At 35.8% G+C, this 21,856-nt stretch overlaps 2 protein-coding genes across 5 annotated transcripts; one reads left to right on the forward strand and one right to left on the reverse strand.

The window, feature by feature from the left end:
- Window positions 1–785: 785 nt before the first annotated feature.
- Window positions 786–15,234, reverse strand: LOC114530219 (calcyclin-binding protein-like). Of its 2 annotated transcripts, XM_028551799.1 has the most exons (5): window positions 15,150–15,234; window positions 14,814–15,066; window positions 3,744–3,940; window positions 2,370–2,479; window positions 786–1,190 (listed from the first exon to the last, which is right to left on the reverse strand). In XM_028551799.1, the coding sequence occupies exons 1-5, from the start codon at window positions 15,165–15,167 to the stop codon at window positions 1,028–1,030; spliced, it is 741 nt and encodes a 246-aa protein (XP_028407600.1). In that variant the 5' UTR covers window positions 15,168–15,234; the 3' UTR covers window positions 786–1,027. The 2 variants fall into 2 exon arrangements, with proteins under 2 accessions (XP_028407600.1, XP_028407599.1); XM_028551798.1 differs by lacking the exons at window positions 786–1,190; window positions 2,370–2,479; window positions 3,744–3,940 and adding exons at window positions 6,556–9,222; window positions 9,412–9,661.
- Window positions 15,235–17,542: 2,308 nt separating this feature from the next.
- On the forward strand, window positions 17,543–21,842 carry LOC114530195 (transmembrane protein 198-like). Of its 3 annotated transcripts, none has more exons than XM_028551772.1 (9): window positions 17,543–17,717; window positions 18,298–18,452; window positions 18,536–18,663; window positions 18,908–18,992; window positions 19,135–19,283; window positions 20,119–20,230; window positions 20,395–20,520; window positions 20,969–21,024; window positions 21,419–21,842. In XM_028551772.1, the coding sequence occupies exons 2-9, from the start codon at window positions 18,311–18,313 to the stop codon at window positions 21,452–21,454; spliced, it is 834 nt and encodes a 277-aa protein (XP_028407573.1). In that variant the 5' UTR covers window positions 17,543–17,717; window positions 18,298–18,310; the 3' UTR covers window positions 21,455–21,842. The 3 variants fall into 3 exon arrangements, with proteins under 3 accessions (XP_028407573.1, XP_028407574.1, XP_028407571.1); XM_028551773.1 differs by lacking the exon at window positions 17,543–17,717 and adding an exon at window positions 17,725–17,824; XM_028551770.1 differs by lacking the exon at window positions 17,543–17,717 and adding an exon at window positions 17,855–18,161.
- Window positions 21,843–21,856: the final 14 nt, after the last annotated feature.

Consider the following 21,856-nt stretch of genomic DNA (forward strand, 5'->3'; position numbering starts at 1 on the left):
CATTTCAAATATCGAATATAACTATACTGTAACATCCTATTATCAATGAGTTTGGCTACCATAACATCCAATTTTTTTAAATGTAGTCATTTCTATCCCAGGCATGATATAGCCTATTTAAACTCAGCTTTATCTCATCAGTTTTTATGATTGCTATTTATTTTAAATCGGGTAATAAATTATTATTAATATTTGTAATTAAGACTTATGATTATGAGAAATATGAATACTATATATTTACTATGTGCTACTGATTCTTCATTTTTTGGTTGAATTTAATTTTATTTTACTGATCTTTTGCTAATGCACTTTGTCTTTTGTCACAATGCTGCCTGCAAGGACATTTCAAAAGTTTCTCATCAAATTTTAAAAACGACTTGTCCTCAATGAAATTCATTTCAGACATTTTGGAATGAAACATGCAGAAGTGAAGATCTTTACTTGAGATTTCCGGCAGCAATTTTTCCTTCCAAAAAGAACTCCTAGTATTATAATTATTTATTCATATAGGATGATAAAGAATGATGACGCATGCGTATATTTGAGCTGCCTGTGCCGCTCGGTGTGAAGAAACCAATTCCACCTGGTACTCAAGTACGTGGCTGACTTCGTTTATAAACTGGAGAGTATAATTTTTACCCTCCAGTGAAATTGTGTGAACTAAAAAATTTTTTCCTTGCGTTGATAGAGAAGTCTCTTTACTCTCCTATATGGGAGAATTGTCCCTCTGGCCTTGGCATTGATCTGGCGTCCCTGCCGTTGTCTAGACACTGCTACAAAGAGACTATTTTGCTTGGCTTTAATTAATCAACGACTAACAAATTTCACAACAGTATAAATTAACAAATGTCGTAATAAGAGTCCTAGCTACAACCAATCTGGGAATCAGAGTCAGCATCTATGATGCCATGCATGCATGCTTCCTAACTTGTGGAAAGGAATACTTTGGATACAAGATTGATTTGCAACTGAAACGACATGAAAATGATAAAATAAATATGATTATACAGCAGATGAGTTCATCCTTTTACATCGCCATCGGTCCCTGGCCAGCGGCTTGTTTATCACGGGACTCTGTCCAGGCCTTAGCAATGGTTCTCTTCATCTCGTCATCGCCCTCGTCATACATTTTCTTCATCAGATCCATAAGACTTTCTGATGGATCTTTGTCTTTATCAATGTCGCCCATTCTAAAACATTGCCAAATACACAAATGAAAACCTATTGCTCTAATTGTATCTGTTACAAATGCGTAAGATCTCATGGACTGTTTATAAAAGTGATCAAAATCCTAACAATATTGATTCATTTTAGAGCAAGCGTCTTCCCTACCCCCAAATCAACGTTAATATATTGCTTGTTGCGTTTCCTTTGCGGCCAAATACAACACTGTCAAAGGGGATGGGGGAAGGAATTTAACCTATAGCATATAAAGGCTTGAAAAATTAAACTTTTCGTGTACCTAAGCACGGAAACCGTACAGGTATGCTTTTCATATCGCAGTACGTTAGTCTAAACTCTAAACAGAACCAGAATTGTACTTTTGTATTGTACAGAAACTGTCTATGATTGCAAGTACTTCAGTTAAATGAGCTACTTGTGCTATTCATTTTCAATCGCACGAGATTCTTAAGGTCTGTTTAAGCACAGCCAATAGAAGTGCAGTGGTTCAAGCGATCCAATTTTATCGATGTTTACTTTAATGGTCTGTTGACTTGCCGAATGCAACAAATCAACCAGCGGCGTAAATCGTCTACAATGGCCCCCAGGCTGAAGTAGTAAGAAGGGCTCCCTAATTATACATCCTCCCCAACACATTTTACGGTGCCAACCCTTCGAATTGATTTTTATGCACGAACACGAGATCCATAAACTGTGTGCGCTAAATTCTGCAACGTAATTTTGGAAATTACTTATAGCTTTTCAAAATACTACAGTTATACCCCGGTGAACACTGCAAAAGAAGCAGCTCCGCTTAAAATATGAATAATTCATACATTTTGTAAGGAAATAACACGAGGAATAAAGTTGATTTAACAACGTTTCCATATCACATTTTGAAAATCCCCTGTTTTCGCCTATATTTTAGGGTGTTTGAGATTCAGTGATATTAGCCAAGGGCCGCCCTGAGAAGCGCTTTCCCCAGGGCCCCCGGCTTCAGCCGGTTTGGGTCCTTATTAGTAGTTACGCCACTGAAATCAACTAAAGCTAATGCGGTTCTGCTTTATCAATAACAGACTAACATTCTACACGTCAAAAGTGAATTGGAGCCGACAAAATTGAAGCGTGTGAGCAGGCCTTTACGAAACCTTTTGAAACTGACAAAGCAACAATTACAATAATCCAAGTAAATTTGATCATATTTTTACCTCGTCTTTTCCTCTCTTGCTTTTTTCTCTCGTACCTCCGTTGCTGAGATTCCTGCCCAGTCTCCGTCCCGCGCCTTTTTTAATATCACTGTTATGGTGTTAGGCTTAATCTGGAGAATAAAATATGACACTTGGTAAAAAAGATAATCATCGCCTAATACATACGAAGAAAAATTACCCGTGCAGTAAATGGTGCATCAATTAGTAAAAAGTTGTATTTGTGCCGTTTCTGATATAGTGAATAAAAAATAATATTAATGGAAACTTTATTAATTCATTTAAAATCAATACATACAATTGCATATCTCACTTGGAAAAGGTAACATACAATTGGCTACTTGAATCGTGGAATATATATGTATATATACTGATATGTTTATATAAGAGCAAAAAGATATATCCTGATAAATTGTATACACTATATTTACAAAATTTGTGAGAGTGCTGATTAGTAACTTAATAACTGTGGATTCATCCATTCCTTGTTTCTACAGCAAAATATATAATACGTAGACCTGATACAGACAGCCATTATTCTCCTAATTAGGTATTTCTTATGTTTCTCGTCAAAACCTATGTCATTTAGCATATCTAGATACGGGCTACATTCCTTAGCAAAAACACCTAAAGCACTTATTGATAGATTAATAAATTTAACATCATTATAATTTCTTTTCTGTTCAATAATTAGTTGTTTATACCTTAATTTTTTCCTATTAGCATTGTTTTTCAAGTTTGATTCAAACCCGACTGTAAGTTCGACTATGTAGAGTAGGGAATTATTTTTACTTTCTAAGATTAAATCAGGATGTGCTGTCTGAATATCTAAGACTATTTAGGTTCGTTACGCTTCTAAATTAATGTGAACAAGAGTTTATGTTAAAGAAAAAATCAGAAACATGCAAAATTTAGGCAATTTTCACATCAGAGGGCCCTCACTTGTTATGAGCAGAACCTATGCGCAGAACGGACTTGACTTCCACTTTAATCTCGATACATCAACACGTGTCTAATAAGATGATCTCGATACATCAGAATGCATATACGTGTCGGATAGCATGATCTTGAGCACGAGTGTGTGGTGTAACGGACCAACTACAGGTAATTTATAACATGACCCCGATACATCAGCACGTATGTAATAACATTATCACGATCATAATTACCTGAAAAGCGTTAAATTCTTTTTTTGGACATCGAAAACTTTATTCTATGTAGTCAGTGTATGTATATGTTTTCTACTATTAGAATTCCAAAAATCCTCCCTTACTTGAATTCTCAAATCTACTGAGGAAGCAGAAAATGGAGACAAAGCATCCCCCCTCCTTTTCATGAAAAAAGAAAGCTGTCAACTTTTAGTCAGAGTGCACAAACCTTATGTTTGCATTTTTCCGGAACGATTTCTCCTCCCAAGTTTGGTAGGTTGAGCTCGTAGGTTCTTCCATTTAGGTTATTTACGACAATATTCAAACTTCGTCTTCCAAAATCAACCTGGATCAAATCTCGATGTAAACTACCAACATTGGCGAGATCCACGTATATCGTGACTGTTTGTGGCTTTTGAAGAAATCCTTATGAAAAAAGAATGAAGACAGTTATTTCGCTTTGCATAAATCGGCTAGAAATAGGCTAAAATACATGGGCACATTATGCATATGACAAAGAAAGATGGAATTGGGGGAATCTGCTATGGGTCTCAGGTTTTCAAACCTATATCTGATATTTTACAGAAAAAAAGCTTGCGAGGTTGAAAAAGTATTGTTGGAAGTCATATAGTCCCCGTTCCAAAAAACATTAAAGACAATAAGTTCTGGTTTTTTGAGATAGGTCATGCAATATATTATATAATATTTATCTTTATCCTCCAATTCTGGCAACGGCATTCAAGCATCTGCAAAAGCAGCTTTGGAAAACACATTAATAACGTTGTATTCATCATCTGCTATATTGAGACCAGCTAAAAAAGCAAGCGCGCGGGGTGCTTTTGATGGTTTTGTGAAGACTCCTTTAGGTTGCTAATAAATAATTATCGCACTGAAGTAGTAAAAAATACACAAAATTACACCAACTCTGGCTATTCTATTTCTGTGACATTTCTTTTGCTTTGGGATTAGGACTCCTAATGACAACAATGACAATTTTGTCTCAGGGGTTTCCCAGGGTTTTTTCTCACGGGCTTTGGACATAAATGTATAAACTCCTCAAAAGCACGGATAAAGAATCTTGATTAATAATCGTGTGAATAAGCTTTGACATCTTCATGAGCTTTCCCCTCAGGAAATTCCTACACCATTATAGGATGTGCTTTATCAATCACTATTTTTAAGGTATAAAACGAAGGTTATCGAAGGTTTTTCTTTTTCACTTCCTTTAGCTCATGAGAAAAACACACCGGAAGTCCACATTAACAATTGAGCATGGCTCCACATAAACAAGTGAGCATACTAACAAGTACGTTACATAAACTTTGTAAAGCATCACCGCGCTTGTTTACAGTCGACAAATGGCAATGTTCCAACAAGGCTTTATTGCTTTACGGCATTGTTCTCAATGGCTCTATGTGTGATGCCATCTTCGACCGTTTCTCGTGAGTACGTGTTGAACGATTTCATGGTACTTTTTAACAACTTAATAATTAACACCTAAGGTGAACAAGGTCATTCTTAACGACTTTAATTCTTCATTGTTCCTAAAAAAACACAAGTGGACTTCGGCTACGCACAGTTTCCAGATGAATCTAATTAACATACTTCTTTGCAATTGGCCAATTGCTTCTTTCATATGCTGTTAGTAAGCTAGGCAAGAGTATAGTCAGGACCAGGAATACTAAAATCTTTGTGGTACTGATACCATAAACAACAGATGACAAGCTAGCCACTTTGGGAGATAAAATTGCGAAATCATCTTAGTTTAAGAGAGAAGATGCATTCTAATGTTGCCGCTCTTGTTGTTTCTGGTTGCTTGATAGTGATTGCAATTTCTAACACGATATAAGCAAGCCTCGCACCCAGGCATTACTTTACATTCAGTTACAATGTAGAGATCATTGGCTTCAAAGAGAGAGCTTATATTGGGGCTGCTTGGCAGCTTGGGATGGAATGCGCAAACTTTTGCCCTTTGCGATCTTACAACCATACATCATCAATTCCCATGTTCTATTTTTATCATGCAACATATGCGGTCCAGTCTATCTTGGCGCGTGACTCAAATAGTTTGAAAAAAATGTAATAGCTAATTTTGTGCATTTCACTCGACGAGAGAAGTACAACGCGGGTGGTTGACTTGGAGGAGGCTTTTATCAAGTCTTTATATGGTATCGTGTAAAGTTCTTAACTCTTCCTGGCACTTATCGGAAACGAGAAATGCGTGTATCTACTATCGCATTTGAATATCAATACATATTGCGAACAGTTTGGGCCATTGCGTCAGAATGACGCATTCTGTAGACGGATTATATATTCGGATCTTATGAGATGAAAATCTCACCCAGCGATCTGCCCCATCGACGTTACTGTGAACTCGGTTCACGAACTATAAAATCGGACTAAAAAATCCGTTTTTTCTATTTTATTAGACATAATGGAAGGAAATTAGATTGTTCACACTTGAAACGAAATACAATGGACGGAAATCTCATCGTTCTCACATCATTGACCACCTATGAACAATACTTTTTAATTAAAAACCAACCGCAAAATATAGAAGCTCTAAGTGTTTGAAAGTCAGAAGATCCTAATTTGCATAGTGCGCGCCTTTCAGGCTGAAACAGCAGACAACCGCGGAAAACACACACAGCGAAACATGAAAAACATACAATCGGCAACATGCGCAACCTTCGTTGTTTCACACCAAAACATAGCTAATAGAAAAAAAACCTGGTCATTGTTCTATTTTTCGTCCGCTTAATTGTGGAAATCTTCGTGCACGTTCACGGTAAATACTACTTTGAATGTAAAATAGAATGATCAAAACAAGACCTTTGCCTCAATCTCGCAACCTTAGCATAATATTAAAAAGTGCATGGTCAGGTATATTCCAACATCAGTTATCGTTCGAGTTTCAAGGTCACCGCCTTTCCCTAACCATATGGGCCCCTGTCTATATTAACTATGCAAGGCCAAAGAGAAAATGTAGAAACAGAAATTTCATAAACATCTTTATTACAAATACTAGAAAAATATTCAAAAAATTATTACTAAAATTTGCTTAAAAATACAATTACATTTAATTCTGAAGTAATTGTTCTCCAATATTTTTAAAAACCTAATTTCTAAATTTAATGTCCCAATCAACCCCTTTCATAAAAATTTCAATTACAATATTCCTAGGATATAAAAATAATCAATACAATTTCATTTAACTCGTTATCGAGTTTTTGATTAAGGTTACATAAAAATATAGCAAAACAATGTTAAAAGTTGAACGAAAGGTGTTTGACCGTGATAGCATAGTGTACCAAAATTTAGGCATTGAGTACATTTCTTCTCAAAAAACGAGTAAAAGAAACAAACCGTCAACACCATTAAGTTCAACTGCACACTGCTGCTTTTTAAAAGATATATGACGAGTTACAGATGGCCTCGTGGTCTACGTTCAAGGCCACTCAACTACAATATTTAGTTAAAAAAGTTTTGGCAAGCATTTGTGGGAACATCTGGGACTATAGCTGATAACCAGGATTTCAACTGCATGCACGCATGTGTCACATGTCTGAACTACTATTTTTTCCCACAAAGCTGCGCAATCAAAGATACATAGTGTAAATTTTGGCCTATATTGGCTTTACATTGATAACTATGAAAATAATATCAATGCTGAAACTATTTTTGATTATATATTTTAACGTTCAAATTTCCCACTTCGCTATTATCTCCCGAGCATAAACATTACTTTATTTCATATTTTAAAAAATTAGTATGAAAAAAGTACAAGCTAATGTTACAATTACTATAAATTTTGTTACAATCATTTTGATTATCCAAGTTTAACAATACAGTAAACTGGTTTTACTGTTAATTGTTAGTTTACAGTTCACAAAATAGAACTTCAAGAAATGCCGAGGTAAATAAGGGAATTTACTTATATGGCTAACAATTATGTCAGCTACATTGCCTTATTGCAGAAACACATTCTAATTTTGGCTAACTGAAAACATAGTTTTTCAGGGGAGTACGCGATATATAGATTATCGGCATTTCTTGACTATTATTACAAATATTTTTGTTAAAATGTTAATACGGGTTAAACTTACTGACTTAAAATTGAGCCAAGTATTTTTTACCCAATGTGGGCTGCCTTTATTTATAGTAATAATATTGTCAATGCATTAAAATAGCATTAAGACTTGAATGTTAAAACACTGTTAGTCATATATTTTGTTACCATATTAAGATATATAAACTTTCTACTAAACTAACTTAACTTGGCAAATGTCATCTACAAACAACAATATATCAAATAATTTTGACAGGCTTCCAATTACTATTAATAACCACATAATGAAAGGATGAAAGACCTTTTCTAATGAAACACCTACTTATAGAAATAAATCCAATTTACCCAATTGTGGGTTCCTCAATTACAATTAAAAGACACAAGTTCAAAGCTTATCTTTTAATACATGCATTATTCCCATAGCCATGCACATATTTTTCCTCAGATAAATTCCTGTTCATCAAGTATTATTCCACCACCCACATGTCGTAGTAAATGAAATTAGGACAATCAAATGAGTTTAAAAAAGTACGGAACACCTGTGAAAGCCTTGCCTTTGACAGATTGCCATGTTAAAAACTATTAGACTAATACACTACAATAATCTATCTTCAACTACAATGTAAAACTAAGCTAAATATACAAACTAAGCTACAAACGATCCATTATTTTGACAATTACTTAAGTTATGTTTAAACTTAAAGGAATTACCTAAGTATTACAACGATTATTTTCTTCTAAACTATCTTCCTAAAACTATGTTTCCGTTAGAAGTTATTTAATGTAAGTATAAATTTGTTGGTAGTTTTACACGATATGCGAATTCTGATTTGAAGAAGTTAATATAGATCATAATAAAATTTCAAATATTTGTTGTATTTTTTCTTATAAGCTTTCCACAACAAATCTGCGCCATTTCAGATGAATATAAACCACGTTTTTTAAAAAAATCAAATGCACAATTTTTAATCATATTCATGCATTTCGCGTGTAAAACTACCAGATGAGTTAAATCAATTTACTTTGAAACTATATATGTTTTTTTCAAAAAACAAATATTAATATGTTAGTCTGTTAGAAATCTTCTTTACTTTAAAATAATGTTCATTTAATGAACGATTGGTACCAAAAACGATCATACGGTATTGTCCGTATAATCTAAATAATTGGGCTCAACTTACCCAAATTATTCTCCTTAATCACGGAAGCCCGGGGCGCTGGGAGATAAAACCCCGGGAATCCGGCACCACTCAAACCATAGCCATACATACTGTACTCCTTCATCAAAGCCTTCGAGAAAAGATCTTTATAGAGATAGTAGTCCCCTCGTGGGTACATACTCGGATGGTTAAGGAACATAAGCCCCATGGGGTTTGTGACCTTCGGAGAATCAAGGTAGAATCTCTCGTAGTCAGTAGTTGGACTGGGGACTTGCTCGTTTTCAAAATGATTTTCTTCAACCCCCTTCAGATCTTCAGGGAGCTCTTTTTTGGTTGGCTTTTCCTCCTTTGGGACTGTTGTGTGATTCACACACATATACTGGTCGCGGAAGCACTGACCACTGAATAATTTTTCGTGGAGTTTTGTATTTCTGCTGTGGCGGTTGCGACTCTTGGCACACGTGAAGGATAGACTGCACCTGTGTAAATAAACAATGAAAATAGAAAAAACGGGTTTTGATGCCTTTTTTCAACCTGTTTTTAACCTAGACCCAATCTTTGAAAAAATTGGTCAAAATCATCAGGTTTACCATTAGACCTATTCAAAAGCAGGTTTCACTACGGAAAGGTTTAAACAGATTTTCACAACACTTTGAGGAAGGACTTACCCTTTCACATGGCACTTGAATTTCTTGAGTTTAAGATGAACTGCATTGTAGTGAGTCCTCATTGAACTCTTGTCTCCAAAGCTCTTCCCACAGTTGGCCCAGTCACATACGAACGGTCTTTCTTTTGTGTGCTTGTTCATGTGAACCTTCATTTCGCATTGCCAACGGCAAACATAGGAACAGCCGCTCGCTTGACAAGGAAAACGCCCTTCCTTGTTGTTGTTGTTGGTGGAGTTTCGTAGCGTGCAGTCTGCAAGGAATAGCATTGTATGTAAAAACACTGAAAGAATAAGACCGTGGCAGGGTTTGAAAACGCCACTTTCAAGATAAAGCTTATCAACAGCATCAATAAAGCTTGTGAGAAATAACGATGTATTATATCGATTCATTTTAATGACATAAAGGTCGGTTAGATTCGAGGTTTCGAGCTTAAAGACATTCAAGGTTCATATTTGCCTCGAAAATATCCCCTCAGACATTAACTGCTATAACGCGAAAGTTTGAATTGCGTTTTAATTTAAATAGTTTTGCTATCACAGCACACAAATATCAAACAAATAGACAAATTACACAACACGATACAGAAGATACGATAGCAGTGGATCCATGGTGATGATGGTTTTCAAAGTATGAACTGTTCTCTCGTATAATGTTAGTTGAATCATTATTCACAGTGACTATTAACTGTATAATGAGTTAAACCGTTATTCACAGTGACTAGCAACTGTAATGACAATGTCATACGCCGTATTGGGACGGTAAGATGATAACTCAAGCATGAAACATAACAAAAACACACTTACTATAGTTTTTACGGCACAGTACCTTTGGTTAAGATTCAAAAAAACAAAACATCGTACGGGATATTCAAAACAAATTCTAACAAAAATTTAAAATGGTTTGAACGTCAGGTAATATGGTCTTTCACTTTTAGTAAACTTAAATGTTCGTTAAATACGAATGACTCTCAAACACACTTAGAGCTTCTTTGTTTATGTTTTTTTTTCATTAAAACACAGTCTCCTTATTTGAAACGTTTCATAGGCATATGCCGGATTTTGCTATCGTTTTCAATCACAAAACGACCAACGCCTTAGTATGGCAAATGGTATTATTTAATGGTGGTATTTGCGCTATGTTCATTAGTCCGTTATTACCTATCCCGTCTTCCCGCACATCCGTCCCGCTACCCGCCACCGCAGCCGTCTACACGCTACCGGATAAATACGCAACCGGATAAATTAAGGTGTAAAAATAGTTCTGCGGAGATACCTTCCGTAAACACGGATCGCCCACTAGAAACACAACAATCTGAAGATTGTCGGACGGATGAACGAAAAAGATGACGCACCAGTTTTAGATGAATCGAATGCAAAAACACGAAACAAGGACTTGGGTAAATAAAGTCCCTCCAGTTTTAATGTGAAACTTGAAAAATAAGAACCGCTTATAAAGGATCAAAAGAGAAAGTGAACCTAAGACTTGAGCATAATTTAAGAATGCGAGAAGACTCCCGTGCATTCGCTGACTGAAGAAAAAAATGTTAATTTAACACTTGACACTTAAAATACTTCATACGACTAATAAAGGTATCTGCGTCTACTATCTGCCATAGTACAAGTGGTTGATTGAATATATGATTGCAACTAATGACACAAATGTCTCAAATATTTTAGGCCATACATTGATAGGAAGGATACTACCGGCACGCTAACCGTATGCTGGCTAATGGATGTTTACAGTGCATTCTGCACGATTTATCCGCGAGTGTCTAAAGAGTTTCATAATGCGTGGACGCGGAAAATTGTTCACTTATCTGGCGACGTGCGGACGGGGCCCTCTGGCCCCTTGATCCGCAGCACGCAAACATCGTAATCTCGAAAAAGATAAAAAGAGACTGTTATCACACGGCAAACATCTGCAAATGTTATCATGGGGAGATAATATGATAAATAAACAGCAAAAATAAACATTGAATTTGTAGAATGTTCTACACGATTACAAAGGCAAGCTGAAACTGAAAGTTAATGCTACTTGTCCTCCTATGACTTTTTAAGAGTTTAATAGTCGTACACATATATACTTAACTAAAGGGGGAGGGAGAGGGACAATACACGCACATACACCTATATTATACAACATTTTATACAGCACACTTTTGATCCAGAGGTACACACCAGTTATACTCTAGTCTAGAAAGACCCAAACATCCGTCATATTTCATAAGTTCCTTTCTGTGCTATATTGCTAGCAAGGCATATCATACGTGTCAACATCGAACGACAGGAAAAAAGGTTTTGGTGTATGTCTTAGGTCTGCTGACATAATAAAGTATACGAATCTGAGGCAGTTCTACGAATGCTGCATAGAGCCAACCAATGGGTTGCTATTTTTTTACGGCTGTCTGGATGCTTGAAAAGCAATAAAACTTCTGATATTGACCCAACAATTTACGAAGGGAAACACTGAGAATACCAAGGTCTAATCTGGGCTCTATCAACTGTTGAGCGACTTAAAAAAAATCACTGTCCGGGGATACCTGCTATCCGGCCTTCCTATCACCGGCCTCTGACGAATTGGCGGTGCTGAATCACTCAGCATTGTTTGCATTGCCTTGTGGCCACCACAGGAGACATATGGGGCCTACGTGCGACCTTCAAGTGACCTACAGGCATGCGCTGCCCAACATCATGTGCTATTGGGCGAGTGTTGAGTGAAGACTTCCTGAGCAATCAACAAGGCTTGACAGAACAACAGGAAATCGCAAGAGGTCATCAAATCAAGACTAATGAATATTGGCGATATGCCACAAAAGCTCTCTCGCTCCCGCTAGTAACGACCATATGGAATGAATCCTGGTTGTAAATCAGATTAGAGAAGGAATCAAAACTGGGTGCCAAAAAACTTCCTCAATGCAACAATAGAATATTTTCAGTATCAACTTTACCGACAACTAAAACTAGATGGAACCAGAAGATATTTATGTTATGGTATCCTGTTACCGCATTTCTCTCAGGCTAACATTACTAGCAAAAATAAGTGAAATACTAGATACATCAATATGAAGTTACCTTACTATAGACAAAACACTCTACTCTTCTAATGTCTACAACATTTCTATCAACACAAGACCACAAACAAACCAGAATTCAAACTTATAAGAAATAAAAAAAATTAAAAGAAATAAAAAAAATTAAAGACAAGTACATTAACCAGTTTCAATGACAGAGAAAACAACTTGTATGAATAAAAAGTGTTTCTGAAATATGTGTGTGATGTTTTCTGAATAGCACAATTTTACAGACATAAGTCCATCCATTATCCACTCAGATAGATTAGAGCTATCCCAATAAAAAAGAATTGCCTTGTTCATAACATTTCAAACACCCATCACATGACTGGGTGTTGTCAGAAAAGATTTCCTTCAGACACATAAGGGAGTTCCCACACTATCAGTAAATAGAACATAATTTTTTATTTGTTTTTAGGGAGAGGTTCAACTTTTTTAACTATCTGAAGAATGTTGATAAAATCTTCTCATAACATTTTGAAGCAATTTAAAGAATGTCAGTTGAGTGAATGTCAGTTTCAAAATTCAAATACCTCTCATAGTCACGAGGTTTCAAATTCAAAAGAACCTTTTGCTTAATAGAAATAATAAAACCAAGGTCACAATATTTGTTTATTCTGCAATATTTCAAGGACTTTGTTATTGAAATAAACAATTATTTTCATTAACATTTGCATAAAGGAAGACAGGGTTATTTTCATTATCATTTAATGAATATGCATTATTGGTTAAATTGTAAATGAACCAACAAAGTGTGTCTCAGGCATGAAAAAAATTGAAAAGGGACTTGTACATGTGTAACAATATGTTGTTGCTGAATACCACATACATTATAATCCATGTCTGGCATGCAAAAAGACACAACTACTATGAGAAAGACCAATATCATTGACTTAAAACAAAAACATTATCTGGACAGACACATCATGAAACAACACGAACATTTCTCTATCCTTCATACTTGCAATATTTTTATAGTGGAAGAAAAACTCAGCAATGACTTGACAGAATTTGATACTCCTAAAATCTAGCTGCCTTACCATCACAATTAGTTTAAGAAATAACATACATTTGACATTTTTGACTAGAGCCTGAATAACATATAAATGCTATTGTTTCCATTATCCATTTCCCGAATCAATTATTAGCTGTTTTCCTTGTTTTTAGGAAGGAAAACATGCCATTCAGCATCATACACAGGCATTAGAAATTTGACACTAGGCTGTTTTTTAAACCATCATTGACAAATATATATATTTTCCCCTTACAATTTTAAATCTGCCAAAATGTAAATCTAATACTAGTGGTTAGTTTATGTTGAATTTCTAAACTTGTTAATTCAATACACACAAAGTATGGGCATAATGGAGTTTTAATGTCCTACAGTAGACCACTAATCATCAATAACAGGATAATGTATTATAGTGCTATGAAAACAGACCTTGAATTGTTATATACAGGTCTTTAAAAAACCTAACAGGAAAGGCACAAAGCCAACAAAGTTTACTCAGAATATCTTAAAGATGGATTCAAACCCATGTCTGATGAAAGGTGCACTGTTTCATGACGCATTTTGCACCACAGGGGCTAACAATAGGATATCCAAGCCAACCTGTTATCCAATTTCATGCGCAAAAACATCCCCAAAAAGCTCATTTTTGGCTTGAAACATGCACTACAGTAACACTTTGTTGGTATTTCTGAATTCCAGAAACGTGCGCACAAAGATCAAACACATCAGGGTCAGAACACATTGACTAAAAATGCGCGCATGAACTACAGCGCTAAATACGTTGTACTTCGTATTTTAACGAATCAGTTTATGAGTTTAGTCCGAAAAATATCAGTGTGTATCAGGGAATTAAATACTAAGAATTCAATGTTGTGAATTTAGAAATCGACACCACGCAATAAAATAAAATTAATACGCATATTTTCAGATACAAATATCGAAGATATCAGAATGTTAGAAAAACTCTACTATACTATACACAACCAATTCGAACAGTACAAGGTGCCATTGTTTCGTACTTTGAACAAACAAGTACGGTAAATATTGTACATTTCGACAATAAATATAGCCAAGGTCACCTTGTGAATTTTGAACAAACACTTGAAAGACAACGCGGTCATGGTTGACTCGCTTTTCCGTTCAAGCCCGTATCAGCCTTTTTCGAACTTTCCGTAATCAAGAAGGTCGAAATATCGAATTAAACTTAAGGCTTTCCGCCTAGTATATTCTCACGCGAAAATACTTACTGCTGACAACAGTCAGAATACAAATCAGAACGGGCAAACTAGGTCAATGGCGACTTTCATTTTTACTACCTACCATATGATGTGATTTTACTTCGCTGTACACGACCTTCTCTCCCTGATTTTTGCCGTGATTCGAAACCATCGAGAGTGCTGGGGTTTTCCTTATCCTCATTTTCCATGTTGGTAACTTCATCTTGTAATCTTTGCCGTTCGATTTCGTTAATTTTCACATCCACAGAGCTGAGTTCATTTTGAAGAATGACTCTCACACGTGGCCGTTTTGCTTGTTCTAAAAGCTCCTTTAACTCAGTTCGATCGCTTCGCAACTAAAAGTAAAACAAAACCAATAAAGAAACGGAATACTAACGTCTATTTTCTTCCATAAATACTAAATCGACGGTTGCAATACCTCTGTTAATTCAGCCATATTCTCCAGCCACGTACGCTAGCACGGTCTTCCAAGTTCAAAGTGCCTGTTTGCCAGCCCGCTTGGCGTATTTTACCCGATGGGCCGGGCAATATCATCTCATATTACCCGCTTATTGACAACTCCGGAAACGTATCAAAATCTGCTACTCTATCTATTATAATTTAATTAGACACTTGAGCGCATTGTAAATGTCCATATGTAACCCACGCATTACGATTATTTGATTCGATTGCTGGGTTTGTGAGTTCATATTTTAAAATGTGTTTCCTTTATCTAAGAATATGTGAAAAAGATTGATCGTCACTATAGATTTTTTGTGACTTCAAGTGCAGAAGACCCCCAAGCCCCAAGCATTACTCTAATTAGAGTAATTAATTAGAGCGTCAATAAATAAATATATAATTCAATACCAGATTTAGTGGTAATAACTGCGATATATAAATGCCTGAAAATGTAATCAATAAGTATGATAATGCAATCAATATACAAATTTGCCTTAGACTTTCACGATTGTGGAAATAGTCCAAACTTAATAGCTTTGCGAGGTTGTTTTTGAATAATTGACGTGAATAGGAAGGAAGGAAATTCGTGACAAGATTTGACTAAAAAACAATGTCGCCCAAAACACTTCGCGCTGCCACACCACACAACATAGGACAGAAATTGATTGCAAAGAATGCTTTGTAATTGTGTTTGATGGTAGTTTTAATGATTTTATAAATACGTCTAACCATATGATCTTTGGAATGGCAATTTGAGGAAATATTTGTGAGGAAATATTTAAAAGTGCAAAACGCGCATTGAAAAGTTCAGCGTTAGTGTCCTAAATACCCACAGGGTGAGGAACATAGACATAGTAGACATAGTTGTGTATATTTGTATTAAGAACTGTTTGCGTAAAATATGCTAATTTCCCTTCATCCACGATGCAATGACGCACTAGGTAACTGCAGGAACGAACGGGCTTGCGGGGGCGACTCTACCGTCATTGATCGAGAAAACTATGTAGTAATGCAGTTCGTTGATGCTGCATTGAAAATAAATTATACAGCCCAAATCTGCATTTTATAATTTCAAAATGTTATTTAATGTCAAGTGAGATGAACAATGCCTGCATTGATCAGGGCACGTTGTAGAGTACCACGTTGAACCGTGAGTGAGGTTATAGGATTGAAACGGCAGATAGCGAGCGGTTATCTATAGAAATTAAAAAGTGGGCAATGTTAAACCCGGAGCATGTAATTCTCAACGCTTGTTTTCCAACGCTTTGATGACCCGAGTCCCGACGTGAGCGGTGAGCCATGCCGCGTCTTTTTACCTTTCACAGTACATAAATAAAGCTCCCTGCGAGTTGCCAGCGTTCCAGACGGTCATTAAAACTAGATATAAAAAACATAGGCCAGAAAACACTAAAACACAGGTATGGAAAACACTGGGACACCGCTATGAAAAAACAGGTATGAAAAACACCAAAACAGATGTCCAGAACACAGGTATGGAAAAACAGACTGGTATGAAAAACACCAAAACACGGGTATGGAAAACACCAAAACACAGGTATGGAAAATACCAGGACACAGGTATGGAAAGCGTAAGTTTGGAAACCACTAAAACATATGTACATGTACTGGATAACAACAAAACACAGGTATGGAAAACACGGGTTTGGAAAACATCAAGTCAGAGGTACGGAAAACACCAAAACACAGGTATGGAAAAAACCAATGCACAGGCTTACAACAGTAATATACGAACCGAATGCCTGAAACTTTGACCACCACAAAGTGCGAACTTGTTTTCGTGTTTTAATCCTGTCTCACGTCATAATTGTCTGAGTGCACTCGGCTAGAACTAATGACTTTGAAACAAAGACAAACGCTAGGTTTCGCTACGATACGGTAAGTGGAAATCCGCCCTTGATGGTATTTAAAATTGATGGTACTTAGACGGGTAAAGTAAAAATGCCTGAGTGGCTATAGTTGATGAAAACTGGATTTTTGTTGAATTTACAAATAAGGTGGTCAAAGAACAACTCTGACGGGCACATTATTTTGTAGTTGACAAACAAAATTAGCTGCTTTTCTAAATACATCGGGAATAGCCTATTTCTTTCTTACATTACTGCTGAACACCACAAGTTTTTTGTAGAACGTTTGTAATTTAGCGAAATTGCCGCACACTTATAGATAGTGGAGTTAAAACATAAACTTTGTTGGAGGTTCGGTGTTTGCCGTAAACGTCAAACTAAAGGTCTTCTACAATTTACTACCATTTGCGTTCAAGCTTGCGGCGTGCGATTTTAAAACGTACGTTTAACGTTTCAAAACGTACGTTTAACGTTTCAAAACGTACGTTTAGTATTAACCATGTATTAACCCACAATTCCACAAAACCGTGAATCCGTAATATACTTCTCGCTGATGGAATTTAAGGACGGAACAGTGCTTCCTGGAAATGGTAAATGGCGTTTATAATGCGTTGATTTATAAAATATCTGGTCTGAACAATTGTTTGAACAATACTTTTGTTTAGAAACACGTTTTTGAGGTAATATTGCATTAGCATTTAACTATATATACATATATAGCTATTTTCCCTGCTGGGGAAAAAATCTTTCCAGAAGAATTTAAAGGGTTTGCAGGAGAAAGCAGACGGTAGTGTATCTACATTGTATAAATTATATAGTCATGTAAATAGGGGATATATTGATTAAAAATTGTGCCCATTCGCATAGATGATATTTAAAAAAGAAAATGATTCAAAATAATTGACATATTGTGCCGTAGTTTTGTAACCTTTTAAGTGTGCTGTGGTTAATGCATGTGCCTTTTAGTATTTCGCTTTCAAAGTTGGACTTCTTTGATCCAAATTATGATTTTGCTTCAATGACATGTGCGAAGTTTAAGGGGCAAATGAACTGTGTCTCCCAATTTTTTAAGGGCCCAAATTGTCCATGTAGACATTGCAAACATTTTCAACAAGTGGCATGAGGTGCTAATTGACGTTTTACTATTGCATGCTTGATTCTTCTATTTCAATATGAAGTGGGAATTTAAAGTGGTGGAAAATTTTATTTTGCAAGAAATATGCAGGAAGTGTCTAAAGTTTTTAGGTCTGATTGCATTAGATTGATCTCTAAGATGGATTTTCTTCAAAAAACAACAACATCAATAACATCGCATAAACCAAAAGATGAATGTGACCAAGAGAATGATTTCAAAACTCAACTATTGATCATTGCTGGTGTGTCAGTCATTATTGGACTAGTGATGTGTTTAGCAGGTGAGCTACAAAATGAATAACAATCCAGTTCATCTATATGATATTCAGTGTTGATCTAGATTATTTTTTCTTTCATATTTTAGGGTACAGATTGTTTAAGTTAATCCTGTTTCTAACTGGATTCTTTGTGGGTTTTTTCACAAGTTATGTTATTTGTTCACTTTATTTGACTGACCATATCGAAGGCAATGCTGCTGATTATAAGGACCAGGTATTTTATTGTTTACCTGCTATAAGTATTTGAACCATGTTTGGTTAGATATAATTATAAGACATAACAATATGCAATAAAATATTCAGATTCATGATGCAGATAACTTGTTTCATGAGCCCATAGATACAACATATCATGACAGTTCTGACAATTCAAGTGCAAATTAGCTTTATACAGAGGGAGATAATCTGGCAGTAGACAAAATAACTCATTGTTTGAAATAGTTATCTAACACTTGCAGATTTATCTTGGATTATCATTTTGTGTGGGCTTGATAGGAGGATTATTGACCTTGTGTTTGTACTATGTTGGCTTGTTTGTCTTGGGTAAGCTGTGGATAATTACTCAAGTAATTTAAGATTCTTTAGTTAACACTTCACTGGTTTAATAAGTCTGGGCTGCATGTTGTCATCCAGTTCTAACAAGTTTAGTTTAAAACATAAAGACATTGTTTGCTGTTATATCCAGGTGCAACATTGGGTTGGTTTGCAGGAATGGCACTGCTACCTTTATTCAAATCTGAAGCACATTATCTTGCTGATAATATGTGGTTACCATACAGCATCTGCACTGGCTGTGCTATATTTGCAGGGCTCTTGATGTTGTGTATACAGAAGGTAAAATCCATTTTTTTAACTCAAAGGTCCTTTGTAGCCCTGTGTGTAGACATTTATGTTACAAGTAGCCTCAACTTCAGTGTTCAAAGCTAAATGTATGCAACCTAAGTTTCAAGACATGGATGATTCAAACCATAATATCAATACCATTACTAAAAAAAGCCTAAACAAATAGTGCTGTGTAATTAGTAATGGTAAATTTCTAGAATGTTCAAACTGGTTCATCCTATGCCAACATTGTCAGTACTAGGAATTTGTTATGAAAACTTGGATAACGTGTTTCTCCTTTTCCTTTTGTTCATGTTTATGCAACCTCTGCTCAGTGAAGACAATAAAGCCTTGCACAATAATATGATTGTCCAATAGCATCAACTGGGGATGTGGAACAATGTGTGGGGAAAGGGGGGGGAGGGAAAGGGCACTTCTGTAGCAACGCATACAAGAATGTTTGCAAAATATCGTTTTTTGAACTTCGTTTCATCGTGCTCTCTCTCTCCAAGATGATTTCGGTGTCTGGCCATGGTAGTTTTTCACCAGACAGACGATTGTTTCGATGGTGAACTTTTACCTAAGATAAAGAATGTAATCCCTTAAAACAAAGAGGTAAAAGGCAAGGGGACAGCTGCCCCCGCATATTCCGACGTCCCTGTCGGAAATCACGTAACCAATACAATTTAAAATCGAATATTGATAAGCAAAATTTCAAAGTATTTTTTACGAGATGAAACGGTCGCAACATTACATCTTGGGTCATAGACGTTTTGCCAAGTTCATTGCCTATTTTATACACTAAAGGTTTGCATTTATTTGCAAATCAGTGATTTTTACCTTTTAGGTGATAATTATTTTATCGACAGCATTTCTCGGTTCTCTTTTGTTTATCAACGGTATTGACTACTATGTTGAGAAAGGAAGAGTTGTGACGTACACCGTAAACATTATGCAAGGTATTGTAGCATTTCCAACTATTGTATGAAAGGAATGTAATACAATATTTTACAATCAAGCTCTTTAATTCTAATTTCACTGTGCCTGTGGTAGTTCACTTTGATCTTCTGGCCAGATCAGTCTAACATGCAATGATGCAAATTGTTCATTCATTCCTACACAGGTAGTCATTATTACCTCCCCAACTGTTGGTACACTTGGCTAGTGATAAGTCTCCTGCCTATTCTCTTCATTGTTGGAGTGATTGTACAACATGTTAAAACCAGTAAAGGTGTCGACCACAGACTTGGTAAGAATAAAAACACGAATGAAGCTCTAATGTCTATAATAAGCTCCCCCTTTTAGTTAGGAAATTTGTTTCGCCTATTCTTTCTAAAGATCTTAATTAAAAGTCTTTGTTGTCGCGTGTTTTGCGAATAAAGCATGTTCCTGATTGGTCAACTGGGCACATTGCTATTGGCCAATGCGTCCAATTAGAAACAATCAAACATGCCTTGTCCGCCGACTATAACGCAGACTTCTTATAAAGGTCTACAGACCTATTGGCTTGAAAATTTATCCTAAAATAAATCCAACTTTAATGTTAAGTGTTTGTAGTATTAGGACTTGAAGATATTTTGGCAGATAGTATAAGGATTAGCGCAGTATTATCGGGATTAAGTTAGCCTGTTAGGATTATATTTGTTTATTCTGGAAATAGAATTATGACCTGCTCTAATTTCCAACTTTCTCTCTAGCATCAGGTCGTGTTCTGGTTGTTGATAGCCAAATGATTGAAATGCAAAATGACGAGGTTTGAAAACAATTATTAATACAAAATAATCTTTTACCTAAAATTCGGCTACTCTTAGACTTCCTTTACCATACACTTTGATAAAGGTACTTTTAATATATTGGATATTGTTTCTTATACAAAATACTCTTTACATCCCTCAATTAATATGATGACCTACAATATAGGCTCTTAATTAGACTAAAGACCCACGGAACGTCCTTAATCATGCATGTTAAATGCAGTGACACTAAAATCTTAGTTCTGCCAAATACTTTTTAGTAGCTTTCAGAACATTTGTAGATATTTAGTATGGTTAACAAACGGAATGGCAAATCCGACGATTCTCAGCTGTCCCATTTGCCCACTGCCTGTGAACTAATGTTAACCTCGAGTCTTGTATGATTCATTTTAGGCTGAAACACCGTTACTCAATGCGGAATACACATGATCCTGTTACCAAAATATTGGCTTGTAGAGTTGTATCCGTGATTTAATTTGGCCTATATTTTCATAATTTCCATGTTAAAGAGCTTTTGTAATCACATCTGATGTGACCAATAACCGGTTCCTTCATTTTTAACCACACGTTTTTAGTTCGCAGTATCTACAACTAACAATGCACGGAATATGTCAGAAACCATATACAGAATATGTCACGTTCTAGATCAGTGGAATGAGTGGATGTCACTAACTGTTTTAGACTGTTTAAAATAATTTATCCTTTGTAATTTACAATTGGCTATTCCAAAGTTGCAGTAGAGGACTGGTTAATAGTAGCTAGTTTTAACAATTCATCATGGGACGGTTTTTGAGACGTTAACGAAAGGCTAGAACTCCCATGATACATTGT

Source organism: Dendronephthya gigantea, unplaced genomic scaffold (assembly GCF_004324835.1).
Source record: "Dendronephthya gigantea isolate DGI-Jeju-01 unplaced genomic scaffold, DenGig_1.0 000061F, whole genome shotgun sequence".
In the NCBI taxonomy this organism is placed as follows: Eukaryota; Metazoa; Cnidaria; class Anthozoa; order Malacalcyonacea; family Nephtheidae; genus Dendronephthya; species Dendronephthya gigantea.